This window comes from Cimex lectularius, unplaced genomic scaffold, assembly GCF_000648675.2.
Source record: "Cimex lectularius strain Harlan isolate CLEC.00 unplaced genomic scaffold, Clec_2.1 scaffold307, whole genome shotgun sequence".
NCBI classification, from domain to species: Eukaryota; Metazoa; Arthropoda; class Insecta; order Hemiptera; family Cimicidae; genus Cimex; species Cimex lectularius.
Window position 1 is genome coordinate 334,453 of NW_019394204.1, and position 14,441 is coordinate 348,893.

General features: G+C 37.1%; 2 protein-coding genes across 2 annotated transcripts in view; one reads left to right on the forward strand and one right to left on the reverse strand.

Annotated features, from left to right (window-relative positions):
- Window positions 1-14,441, forward strand: part of LOC106667526 (peroxisomal targeting signal 2 receptor) — an 85,806-nt gene that overhangs the window by 62,233 nt on the left and 9,132 nt on the right. The gene's annotated exons all lie outside the window — the stretch shown is intronic.
- On the reverse strand, window positions 192-7,907 carry LOC106667530. The gene is made up of 7 exons (XM_014395526.2): window positions 7,481-7,907; window positions 7,323-7,404; window positions 7,157-7,262; window positions 6,075-6,192; window positions 4,174-4,236; window positions 3,735-3,758; window positions 192-408 (listed from the first exon to the last, which is right to left on the reverse strand). The coding sequence occupies exons 1-7, from the start codon at window positions 7,517-7,519 to the stop codon at window positions 256-258; spliced, it is 585 nt and encodes a 194-aa protein (XP_014251012.1). The 5' UTR covers window positions 7,520-7,907; the 3' UTR covers window positions 192-255.

Below are 14,441 nucleotides of genomic sequence, written 5' to 3' on the forward strand. Positions count from 1 at the left end.
ACCTTTCATGTTGCACTTTCACGATCACAATTTCTCGGGTTTTGCATCATGTGAATTGACGTATGGACGTTTATCTGGCTCAGCACTCGTTGGGCAACCCTGAACGTGTCCGTCGTGGTCGTCGTCATAAGTAAATAACAAAATATACCGTACGTAAGCTAAAACAGACTTGAAGGGGAGATTAAAATAGAAAATTTAAACAAATATATATAATTTATCGGCTAATGATAACAATAGATGTAAATAGTTTGGGTTTTAAAGCTCGTATAGGGCGTAGATCTTCCCGGTCGTTTCGTCCTTCACAGTCCCAGTTTCAGGATTGTACATGAGGACGGGTCCTTTCGTGCGCTCGTCCCTCTTTTTTCGACCTTCTTCCATTTTGTCGTAGTCAAGAACGGTTTCACTGGCCTGTACAAAAAATAAATAAATAAAAATATTAAAAAAACATAGCATACATTTTTATTATATCTCCTGGGTCATGAAAAACTGTCACTAAAGGAGAATGGCCGGGTCTGATAAGTTACAGATCAAACTGACATAAATGAAAAGTTTAATAAATCTAGAAGCTTTACGGAAAGTGACAATTTTTTAACGAACAATGGTACATTTAAACAAACAACTAAAGCCAGGATTTATTCAAGCCTCAGGGAGTCTCAATGGTGTAAGACGAACAACTTGTTTAAGCTTTCTTTCATTTTTTTAATGAACATGTTCGTTTTTCAGTTTGTACAAGTAGTACGCATTTTGTTCTAATAACAAATAGTTAAAAATTTTGAGATTCAAAACCTGGGAACACTTTGTAATGCTCGGTTTACCTTCGTCGAACCAATATGGTTTTCCTCTTTATTAGGATAAATGTCTTATGGGCATTTCATTTTTATTTAGACTTATTTTTTGGAAAGGCTATTAAACAGCTTTGAATGGAACGAGAGTGGAAAGTCAATCTTGGATGTCTTTATCCAACTATCCAACAATAATCCTTCGATTCCCAGCTTGCCCATGGTTTTTTCTGACTCATCACCGACAAACCCTTAACAATAGCGACATATTCCACAATATCTACTTCGACGAATTATCAAAATTTATAGTGGCTTATTAGTCGTTTTTTAAAGCTTAGTATTCTCTATTTTGGAATTTAGGAAGCATTTTAGGAATCCTAGCATACCTTCGCGGTTGTTTTTGACTAATAGTCCACACGACTGTAGACTTTTTTCAGATGTGCCTATTGTAAATTATAACGACTCTAGTCCCAAGAATTGTACATAATACATACATTATTGGTGCTTGTTACTCCTTTTATAGGGTGTGGATTTCTCAAGTCGGCGTATACGGAGTTTTGGGTTCGATTCCAGCAAATTTGCATGAACTTTTCTCGTCCATAATCTTAAAAAACCTCCATAAATGTTTTGTTGATGTTTTTATGCAAGTCTTCTGTTGATTTAACGCCACATTTGCCTAGTATAACAAAATCTAATTTGACAGATTAATGAAACAAAATTTAGTGGCTTGTTGGTCTTTTTAAGGGTCCTCTCAGGAATGTGGTCTATTGGAGGTCTTAGGTTCGATTCCGACCATTCCTCCTAGTTTTTTCTGGCCCATCGTTCACAGAACCTTAGAAAGTTTTTTAGATGCGCCTCCTGTAAATCATACCGCCAGATTTGCCTTGTTCAGCAATGTCTAATTCAAGGAATAATGAAAAAATTGGCAGCTTGTTGGTCTTTTTTTAAGGGTCCTCTCTGGAATGTGGACTATACGAGGTCTTAGGTTCGATTTCCACTATTCCCGTTTTTTTCTGATCCGCCGTCCACAGAACCTTAGAAAATTTTGTCAAATGTGCCTCCTATAAATCATAACGCAATATTTGCCTTGTTCAGCAATGTCTAATTCAAGGAATAATGAAAAAATTGGCAGCTTGTTGGTCTTTTTTAAGGGTCCTCCTGGAATGTGGCCTATTTGAGGTCTTCGGTTCGCTTTCCCCCATTCCCGTTTTTTTTTCTGATCCGCCGTCCACAGAACCTTAGAAAATTTTGTCAAATGTGCCTCCTATAAATCATAACGCAACATTTGCTTTGTTCAGCAATGTCAAATTCAAGGAATAATGAAAAAATTGGTAGCTTGTTGGTCTTTTTTAAGGGTCCTCTTTGGAATGTGGCCTATTTGAGGTCTTCGGTTCGCTTTCCCCCATTCCCGTTTTTTTTCTGATCCGCCGTCCACAGAACCTTAGAAAATTTTGTCCGTTGCGCCTCCTATAAATCATAACGCAACATTTGCCTACTTCAGTAATGTCTAATTCCTAAATTTTCTTTTTTATTCCTTGGAATAATGACAAAAAATTGGTGCTTTGTTGGTTTTTTTTTTTTTTTTTGTAGGGTGAACCTCTCTCGAATGTGGCCTATACGAGGTCTTGGGTTCAACTCCCATCATTTCGACTAGTTTTTCCGACCCATCGTTCACAGAACCTTAGAAAATTTTGTCAGATGCGCGTCCTGTAAATCATACCACCAAATTTGCCTAGTTCAACAGCATTTTGATAAAACTAAAGGAAAAAATAACGTTGGGCAACATCCGAAATCCTTATATTACCCTGGATATTTTTGTCTTCTCATCGTAAGCAAAATTACTACATTACTTGCAAAAAATTGTTGGTGGCTTATTAGCCGTTTTTGTAGGGCGTAGGTTTCTCGATTTGCCATACACGAACGAGGTATGAGGTGCCGTTCCCAGCATTGACCTGGTAATTTTTCTGACACCTTATAAATGGTTATTAAACAGTCCTTCCATTGAATACATCAACTAATATGCCATATTTTACAATATCTAACAAGTTGGTAGGAAAAAAATCCTATTAGCCATTTTGATGGGGTGTGTCTTTCTCAGATGTCTTGTATTCCCAGCATTTCCCATAGTTATTTTCTAACTGCTTATTTAGAACATCTTATAAATGGTTGTTACGTAGTCCTCCTGTTGATTATTTTTCCTTAGTGCTAGCAATTTCTCGTTGATGATGTCTAGTCCTAGTAGGTAATTAACATAACTTTCTCTTAAATCCCGCCATTTTCCTCGAACAAAGTCACTTTCCGTGCTTGATTGTTTAAATTAAAACAATGATGGTTTGGTGTCGAAATGAGAAGTAAAGACAGTGTGTAATAAACGTTAGAAACGAAATTGAGAAGATTGCGTAATGAAGTTGTTAGAAATGTTTTAATCTGCTTGGAAGTTAGTTTATTTTCTTTAAAGGTGTCAAGCATAGATCCATGTTAATGTAAAACAATTGAAACAAGATTGACAGAAAAAAGTGATGATAAAGCGATGTCGCAACCGGGTCAGAAACTGCAAAACAGGAACTTTTACGTCACTTGTGAAATGATCCGCCCCAAAATTCCGCATTCTTGATCTGACATCGTCCTTCTGGGATTACAAAATTTCAATAACGAGTCCCGAAAACATTTCATTCAAAAAATGTAACGCTTCCGGGGTCCCTTGGGTCGGAACGGGTACGGAACTTCTCACCCGATTTGAACTGCGGAAAGGTCACGCGGCGTTTCACTTTCGGGTCCTTTCTGTGACGGGCGATAAACATCTCGCCCGAATAATTGTCCCTTAAGGACAAAAGACGGCCGAGATCGAGCGATACGGCGTTTTCACCGAGGGAAAAGTGAAATTTAGTCTAGTTCGTAATTTATGTTTCTATATATATTAGATCTATGCGAATTATAATTAATGGAGTTTCTTACCTCATCAGCTTCTCCTTCATCGTTCTGAAACAAAACATAACTCTTTTGAAACGATATTCCTTTCAAATGTGCATTTATTCAGTGCTTCTTGTTTTTTATGTAATTTGACTAATGTCTAAATCGAATTGCAGTTCGGTGCGTACGTTACGCAATTAGTCGACTTTTTTTTTAAGTCAAGTTATTCGATTTCGTGCTACAAGATACACAACATTCACATTTCTCCTCGTTATGAAACATAGAAAATAAAAGAGAGAAAACCGCCCAGAAAAATATGTAAATTTGTTCAACCCGGGAACGTCAGACATAGCCTACGAAAAAAACCCAGTAAAAATACATTTTTAACTCGTTGATTGTACTTTTAACACGGATGTACTAAGTGTTTTTTTAACTAGGTCAAGCACGTTTTAATTATCAATTACAAGAATAAATTGTCACTTACTCCGTGGTGGTTGTAGTCCCAGTAATGTTCTCCGTGGCCTCCGTGAATGTCTCCCCATTTCACCTACATCCGGTGACAAAAAAAAAACAAAACATATTTATAAATTTTGGCACTGGCACAATTTAAAAGTCAACATCAATTTGCACAAAGCGCTTGTGTTAATATTGGCATGAGTACTTACCCAGAGTAGTTTACAAACTGATTATTTAAAATGTGATATTAATGAAAATAAGAGATTTTTGAATAGGAATAAGTCACTAGTTGATGGGTCCGCTTGTCCATGCTATTTTGATTACTCCCTCAACAGTACAGATAAACAGTCATAATTAAGTATAAAAGAAGATTCTTATCAATAATTATATTAAATTATTCAAATTAATTATAACGAATAAGCTTGATTTAAAATTGTCTTTTCAATAGAATTGGAGAGAGAAAGAAAAATAGACAAAAAGGTACAAAGAGAGAAAGAGATAGGAGATAGTGAGAGGGAGGGAATATAATATGGAATGACAAAGAAATCGGGTAAAATGAAGAAAGATAACAAGAAAAATAACGATAGATAGATAGAGAGAAACAATGAGAGAGAGAAAAAGAAACAATGAGAAGAGAAAGAAAGAAAGAGAAGTAATAAATAAACAGGCACAGTGAAAGCTTGTAAAAAAATAATATGTATTAATATATTTAGAGTAGGTAGGTAATAAAATTTATATAAAAAGGATGACAGTAGAGGAAGAGAGAGAGAGAGAAGAGTTAGTAGAAAAAGTGAGGAAGAAATTAATGTGAAATGAAATGTCGGAATGAATGTGATAGAGATCGAGTTGTATTATCAACGAGCGAATGAGAAAATGTCGATAGAGAATAGATTGACAATGTGTGTGTGTGTGTGCGTGCGCGCGCGCGCGTGGTGTGTGTGTGTGTGTGCGTGCGCGCGCGCGCGTGGTGTGTGTGTGTGTGTGCGTGCGCGCGCGCGCGTGGTGTGTGTGTGTGAGAGAGAGAGAGAGAGAGAGAGAGAAAGAAAGAAAGAAAGAGGTTAATATAAAAAAGAGAAAGTGTCCGAAAGAATAAGAAAGCAATAAAGTGATAAAAATAAACATAATCTTTATTTATTTATTTATTATAACTCCAACAGAAAGAATCTACAAGAGGAGTAGTCAAAAAAGGCACATAATAACAAAAAGAACAAATGAACAAGAGAGANGAGAGAGAGAGAGAGAGAGAGAGAGAGAGAGAGAGAGAGAGAGAGAGAGAGAGAGAGTAGTTAACAGAAAAAAAGACAGAGTCAGAAAAAATAAAAAAGCTATCAAGTGAGAAAAAAATATATATCTAGAGAGAAAGAGAGAGAGAGAGAGAGAATGAGAGAGAGCATGTTAATCGAAAAAGAGAGTTAATGCGAAATATAAGAGATGGTTAAGATAAAGAGAAAAAATATATCGATGGATCGATCGATAGATGAGGAAAGATAGTTGGTCAGAGAGAAAAAGAAAAAGAAATCAAGTGAGAGATGAATGAACAATTTCGTTTATGTTAACTTTAATTTTTTAAATTAATTCATGTTAATCTTTAGGAATTACGTATGATATTTATGTTACATATTCTTTACAGGTTGGTCAAGATCTCAAGCAATTATGTTAAATATGTTCTAGCGATAACATATTGTTTCTTTCTTAAAAGCAACATGAATAAACGGGTTACTTTGAAAAGATGCAGTTATGATGTGCAATTGAATTACAATTAATATGATGATAAATTTTCATTGCTGCCAAATTGTACCCCATAAGGTCAACTCATGGAGATGACATGAATTATGTTAGTAATAGTGAAGCAATGTTAGTTGTCGTGCGGGTTAGAAGATTAGTATAGAAGTAGTGATTGATGTGTTTTTTATGTTGTGTCGCTGTTACCTTTGTTTTAAAATGTCCCGCGTGCGGATGTGCTTTTTCGTGCCTTTCTTTGTGGTGGTGATCGTTTCCCCTCTTGAAACCGAATTCGTAGTGGTCCTTTTGCGGTACGTGCTGGTACCTAGAGGAAAAAGCCCATGAGCTCTCGCCACCATAAGCGTTTACCGATGCTTAAGCTAAACGGACTCCAGCCGCAGGCAAATCAAACCGTTCCTCCTCAAAATTTACCTGTCCCTGACGCCTATTTGCGTTGTAGTCGTGTTTCTCGTACCTCTGCTCCCAGTCTGTCGGATCTTCGCTGACATGTCCGAATTCGACTTTGCCTTTGCTCGGCTGGAAGTAGTACTGGTCCCTAGACATCAATCTCTTCTTCTTAATTTATGTTTTTTTTAACCTTTTCAAGTCCGGCTTAAATTAATATAACGGCAGAAAGTGTATAAAATAATATCCATATTCGCTGTCAAATCATACATAATGATTCTTGGTCGACAGGACGACTGGAGACTGCTCTGTATGATTTTTAGAATCGTTGAACTTTAAAAACGTTTCAAAAGAAAATGTGAGGTACAGGATGGCCAGTTTTGATAGACCAGAAAGAACCAAATTGTAAATAATAAGAACAGTTCAACCCTCGATTATAGTACAAAAGAACCAGTTGAGGTTTATTTCAACTGGATCTTTTCAACTCAAATTTATATTGAAAAATAAAACCTACTCAACTGCACAGGAACTGCAAAAAGACACGTTTATCCTCTTTTTTGGGTTTGTGAATCACAAAAAAATGAAAGGTCAACGCTGGGAATTGAACCCCATGACGTTTCCTGGGTCCAAATCGAGCAGACGCCCTATTCTATTTTATATTGACTTGCAAATATACTATATACTGTAATTATATATACGATATATTTTAAGATAATAACTGGTCATTGGAAAATCAAAGGGTGTTAGATTTGAAACATTTTGTAGATGAACGATGCACCGTTAGATTTTTTTAAAGTTACTTTCACCGAAGTGATTACTTATTGATTTCAAAATTGCGGAACAAATAAGCAATTATTTTTCAAAGGTAGACTAGAAAAGCTTACATAAAGTATCTTCCTCCTCCTCCGCCGTCGTCGAACCCGCCGAAATTGTCCGATTCGGCGAATTCCGTCTCTTCCCCTTTGCTGTCTTCTTCTGGGCTGCTTTCCACTGAAGATGGCAACGGTTGATGAATATTTCAAAACCGTACTGGTATTGGTATTGGCCTACCTTCGCCCTTGGCGAGCCTCTTGTAGGTTCGAGTCGAAGATGAAGTAGCTCCATATACCGTCGCAAAAAGGACGAGCAAAATCTGAAACAAATTTGACCTTTTTTTGTTTAAATAAAATTTCTTTATTGAAGGTCAAGGACAAGAAAAATAACCCCACGTTGAAGGTGTTCATCCCGTCCAGTCCGCAGCCGATCATTGCCTCCGAATCGGCCGTGCCGCGTTTTATAATGGGCCGGAGAAAACGCTCCGACACGGCTCAAAGACGTTAACCGCAAGATATCTGAAATCTGGAGAAAGATTTAAACCAGAAAAAAAGTGAGAACAAACTGGTAAAGAAAACACGCCATGGGAAGAAGATTAAAAATCAAACGCCTTAGGTAACGGAAATTAAGACAGAGCACAACCGAATCGTGGGATTGTGCAACTATCTCTCAGATACGCCGACGAGAACGGTTAATTTAGGTTCTCACGATTCTGTGACAGAACGGCAATTGCGTCATTCCGCACTTCATAAATTATCGGTTAAACTTCGATACGAATTGGATATCTAACTAGACGTTAATATCTCCAATTACATACTTATTTGGCCGTCCTGAGCATTTCGAATCCTTAGTTGCCAAAAGAAGAGTCTTGGAAGTCATCACAATGTGTTATAGCCTTAGAATAGCATACAGCTCACAGGCATAACTCAAATACTAAACGCGCACAAACAAACGCCTTTTGCCCTCTTTTGCTTTAAAAAATGGACAAAATTCAAATTTAACCAAATGCCAGGTTTTTTCCTCGTTAGAGCTAAGACAGTGCTCGCTCACGAAGGGCGAATGTACGTTATTTTAATATAGTGAAGGGTTGGAGAGGGATTAGGGCCATTATCCCGTCGGTGACCTCACATGTAATTAGGGGGATTTGTGAATACTCCAAAGCCGCTTAAGGGTCGGACACTGGCTAGTTCCCAGGACACTTCCTCCTAGGGGTTAAAAAATCCAGATTTTAAAAGGGCTCGAAAAATATTTACCAGAGACTATCTTTCAATTTGCAACATTAATATGACATCACTCATCTCAGTTGTTCGTTCTGATCACTTCACCACGAATTCGTTTTTGCCTCGAAACTAGAAAAGATTCAGCTGACATCAACCTAAGTGAAAAATTGTTTAATTTGTAATGTCAAATTGTATGTACTGCTCATCAGATAAGAATAACTTTCTTTATTTGCTTCCATTGTTTTTTATTGCTGTATCTAATATTGTGATGCCCTTCTCTTCTCTCTCTCTCCCTCCATCCATCCATCCATCCATCCATCCATCCATCCATCCATCCATCCATCCATCCATCCATCCATCCATCCATCCATCCATCCATCCATCCATCCATCCATCNTCTCTCTCTCTCTCTCTCTCTCTCTCTCTCTCTCCTCGATTATTTGGATCATCAAGGCCCGCAATTGTGGCCTTTTTATCACTCATGACAATTTTTTTTTCAGCTTTTTAGCCTGTGTTAGAAAAGGTTTTATTTAATTTATATTTAGCTTCCGCAATTTTGGTAAAATTAAAAAAAAAGCAACGCCATCCTTCGATTTTCTTTGTTTTGCTTTCGTCTATGAATATGAAATATGCCCCTGCATTTGCCCAAGCTTGGCTGTTTTTGTTGTTTCATGTGAGTGTGTTTCATTTTTTATTTGTGCTGCAGTGTGAAGGAGTGTTTCACCGAGCAATTTCTCCTACAAACGACTCCAACATATAAAAATTTTGTGAGCTTTTGATGTTCTGTTTTTTATTTGTTGTTGGTGTGTGTGCGCGTATGCGTATGTGCGTGTTTTATATCTGTGTATGAGTACTTAAATATGTATGTTTGCATTTAGGTGTATGTGCTAGTTATATTTATATGTATACATTTATTTGTATGTTTACGTGCAGTTACAGTTGATGCTTGTTTTTTATTTACGTTTAGGGATAAAGTTATGTGGTTTGTGTGTAGGATGCGTTTTGTATACGTTTCTTGGTTTGTGTATGGGTAGTGTTTTTATAAGACCTGTTTGGTTTTTTTTCCCTGGGGTGTGTGTAGTTTTTGCGTAGGTTTTATTTTTTTATCTCTATACGCGTGTGTAGTTTATGTGCAGCTACTGTTTGGATTTTTATTTATATTTGTGGCAGGTTGTGTTTTTATTGATTTGTGTGCGTAGGTTTTGTTTATATCTGTGTAGTATATGTATTTGTAATTTGTTTGTCTTTGGTTTGGTATTTGTGCTTGTAACTGGTTTATTTGTAGGTTATTTTTTGTAATTGTTCGTTGGTGTGTGTGTGTGTGTGTGTGTGTGTGTGTGTGTGTGTGTGTGTGTGTGTGTGTGTGTGTGTGTGTGCGTAGATGTGTTTTGTATTTGTTTTTTAGTTCTTGTGTGTAGTTTTAGTGTAGGTTGCGTGTTATTTTTTTGTTGGCTTTTTGTGTGTAATGTGTTTTGTATTTGTTTGTTTGTGTTGTTGTGTATGGGTTTGAGCCAGTTTTTTGTCCGCTGTAGGTATGTTGCGTGAGATGTGTTTAATTAAGTTTATTTCTGGTGCGGGCTTTTAACGATATAGCAGACAAATTATACTTACTTTTATGATGTGCCTCGTTATGTTTTTGAACAATGCTGTCACAACCGAAACAAACGAGAAATCGCGGACCCACAGGGCGAATGAACGCTGAACATAATAAACAATATTTTGTTCTTTCTCTTTATTAAAATAGTTAGACACATTTTTTCGTGCTTGAACTTTATTAAATTAAACTAATGAGAGGTTGGTGTGAAATGTCATAAAAAGGTACATAGAATGTGGAATGAACTGGTGTGGTGTAGTTTCTAATTGCTGAGAAAACGCCCGATTTTTTTATTATGCGTATTGTAATTACTAATGTTAACCTCCAATGCGATGTTGGTTCGCGTTAAGTATGGCACAAGCTTAAGTGTGTTCTCTCAGTGATATCCGTATTTTGGCCCTTTTTGTCTTTCTTGAAAAGAGTTTTACTTTGCTTTGATAGGACAGTTTTATTATTTCATATGAAGACAGTCTCATATGCTTAACTACGAATATGCAGAGGAATCGTTGCTGGATGGTTTGAATGGATGGAAAGACAATATATGACAAAGGGAAGGTCTCTCATTGTGATGACCCTCACCCCATCTTCTGTTTGTGATTTATTACAGGTCCAGGCCGGCAAACATTGGGGCTTCACGAATTAAGCGGCCGTCTTTCTTCGGGAACGGGTTTCCGCTGACCACGGGCAGGGATGCGGGGCAAAAAAAGGAAAATTATATACCAACATAAACATTAAGGATCCGACAAAACGTTGCCCCTTTGTAACCGGGCGGGGGGAACGCGACGAGATAAAAATCCTACCGGAGGGACCTTCCAAGGGGTGCAATGCGCCTTTGTAGCTAAACTGGTATCTCACAGGATTATCTACCGCAAACCCAACCGGCAACTTCACACCTAACCGTACGGTGTTCGTGCTTAAGCTTTTTGTTCGCAACAGTCAAGATCCGCTCTACTAAAAAAATGCATGTAAAGCACATTTTCCAAGGCTTTTATTGATAAAATATTTCGCTCTCTCTCTCTCTCTCTCTCTCTCTCTCTATATATATATATATATATATATATATATATATATCCTTTCACCCACTCACTCTCAATTTTCTGTCTATGTCTGTCTGCCTGTTTTCCTCTTTATCTACTTTTACCTACTATCTTGCTAATTACTTATTTAATCTTGGTCTCTTCCTTTCTTTATCATTCTGCCTAATCTACCTACCTTCCTTTTTTATATATCCGTCTACTATCACTAGGTCTATATGTATTTCATTATTTATCTAGTATAAATATAGTCATATATAGTATCTTTACTAGTTTCTCTATTTTTCTCTCCTTCTATCTCTCTCCCTCTCTCACTCTCTCACACACTCTCTCCTCTCTCACTCTCTCTCTCTCCTCTCTCTCCCTCTCCCTCTCCCTTTCTCCGTTTTTCTGTCAATGCCTGACTGTCTGTTTTGTTTCATCTTCTTTATCTATTTTTACCTACTATATTGCTATTTACCTATTTATTCTTGGTCTTTCCCTCTTTTTATCTATTTGCCTAATGTACCCACATGCCTATTTATTAACTATCACTAGGGCATTGTCTATCTATTTCATTATTTTTCTATTCTATATATATTTATATACAGTATCTTTTACTAAGTCTCTCTCTCTCCCTCTCCTTCTCTCACTCCCTCTCCCTCTCCCTCTCCCTCTCTCTCTCCCTATCACTCCCTCTCCCTCTCCCTCTCTCTCTCTGTTTTTCTGTCTATGCCTGACTGTCTGTTTTGTTTCATTTTCTTTATCTACTTTTACCTACTATCTTGCTATTTACCTATTTATTCTTGGTCTTTCCCTATTTTTATCTATTTGCCTAATGTACCCACATGCCTATCTATTAACTATCACTAGGGCATTGTCTATCTATTTCATTATTTTTCTATTCTTTATATATTTATATACAGTATCTTTTACTAAGTCTCTCTCTCTCTCTCTCTCTCTCTCTCTCTCTCTCCACTCTTTTCTACCTTTTATACCGGTATTATCGGTATTTCATTACTGATCCTTTTTGATATTATCGTGCATCGATATTTTTTTAATCCTATCATACCAGCCTCCTCTATTACACTACAATAATATATTTTCATAAATGGAGTCTCATTAGAATGTAAATTTATTTTGAAATGATTCTCCCCCTACTTCAGTGCCAGCATTACAAAGGGTAAAACAGACACTGGTAATTAATTAATTAACGACTCCCCGGAAACAGGTTCCGTCCCGGATCTTTAAGCATAATTCGCATAGATCATCATGACCAGTGGTCTGTCACTCATTAAAGGACCCTTCCTATTGTCCAAATAGGGGTTGAAACGAAACCTGAGAAAAGGGTCGGGCAGTTAATTGCCTCGGCTGTTTGTTCTACCCTATTTCATCCCGAGTCGGATTTAAACGGGGAACGACTGTGGGAAAAGGTGTTTTGGCAAAAATAATAACTCAACGATCAATGATCAACATTGGTAGTTTTTCGATTAAATACTTCGGGTGGCACAATTATAAACACACACACCTCCTCCTAGATGTAAATTTACGGGCGTAGTTTATTTGCATAAGTGATTAATAGTCATCACGTCGTTGAATTAATCTTTCTCATCGAGGATATCCAATTATCACAAGGAACCGGTGAATTTCTCATCCTTGAGAGGCCAGATTGCGTCGGACTGTGGGGCCTTAACACGCGACGGCACCCTTTCCCTCGTAGGGGCCTGGCACGAGAACATTTCCTGGACTTTAAAAATGTACGAAGGTCGAAACATGATTTTATGCTACGGGCGTTATTTCAGGTTGACGTTTCGGAAACGGCTGCAAAGGGTGGATATCTCGTTTCAAGATCTTAATCTTAATACATTCGGAGAAATTCAAAACGAGATAGGCTGGTTTTTCCGGATGTCGAGCGAGCGCGGATGGACTCTCGAGATGTTTGATAATCCCTGATCCAAGCCGGCCCGTACTAGGCCAATTCGAACCGCTGACATTTATCTATCGGCCACGTCTGACATTTTATATCGTATGGAGATTAATATGGGTTAAATTATGCAATTATTTGGGTTTTGGAATAAAAAGAGAAGGCAAAGAAACTAAGCAATGTAGTAAGTGACATTGGCAGATGGGTAGAGTAAAATATACAGATAAATGCATAGTTTCGTCGATAGCAACATAGAAATGGAGAGAGAGAAAGGATGGGAGAAAGAGAGACAAAGAGAGAGAGACCCACAAAGACATGTACTACACAAAATACAGATTATACAGACAAAACAAAAGCAAGAAAAAATATTGTATATTGATGTACTACATATAATGATAATAGATCGATAATGAGTAGGGAGAATTAGCAGGAAGACGGAGAGAGGAAAAGACTAAGGGTGAATGAGGGAAATAGGGAGATGATATAATTTTATAGAGAAAATAAAAAGAAGTAGAGGAATAGAGAGAGTAATAGAAAGATACCAAGTGGGACACAGATAAAAAGGTGACAAGGTCATGACCAAGAGTGAGTGAAGGAGATTGCGAGATGACAAAGAAAATTAAAGAGAGGTTAAGAAAGAGAGTAAAACAAAGACAGGCAAATCCAGAAATACGGAGAGCGAGAGTGAGATAGCAGAGAGAGAGAGAGAGAGAGAGTTACTAAGTTAGATACAGAAGGTGACAAGAACATGACCAAGAGTGAGTGAAGAAGATAGCGCGAGAGATTGAGAGTGAGAGAGTATGAAAGAAGGAGAGAGATAGAGAAACTAGTAAAGATACTGTATATAAATAATATAGAATAGAAAAATAATGAAATAGATTGACAATGCCTTAATGATAATTGATAGGCATGTAGGTACATTAGGCAAATGGATAAAGAGAGGGAAAGACCAAGAATAAATAGGTAAATAGCAAGGTAATACGTAAAAGTAAATAACTGAAGATGAAAGTAAACAGCAAGTCAGGCATAGAAGAAACACGGAGAGTGAGAGATAGTGAAAGAAGGAGAGAGATAGAGAAACATATAAATATGCTGTATATAAATATATTAGAATACAATAGTTAGAGACCTGGAGATGGTAGAAAGTATGTAGGAATCATTAAGCCGACAGATAGAGAGAGGAAAAGACCAAAAGTAAATAGGTAAATAGCAAGATAGTACATAAAATTAGATAATAAGATGAAAGTAAACATACAGTCAGGCATAGGCAGAAACACGGAGAAAGAGAGAGAGTGAGAGAGAGAGAGAGAGTGAGAGAGAGAGTGAGAGGGTGAGGGAGGGAGAGAGAGAGAGAAGGAAGAGAGAGAGAAGGAGAGAGAGATAAAGAAACTAGTAAAGATAGTGTATATGAATAAATTTAGAATACATAAATAATGAAATAGATATAGACCTAGTCATAGTAGATTGATAAATAAAAAGGAAGGTAGGTAGATTAGGCAGAATGATAAAGAAAGGAAGAGACCAAGATTAAATAAATAATTAGCAAGATAGCAGGTAAAAGTACATACAGATGTTAAAAGTAAACAGACAGACAGGCAAAGGCCG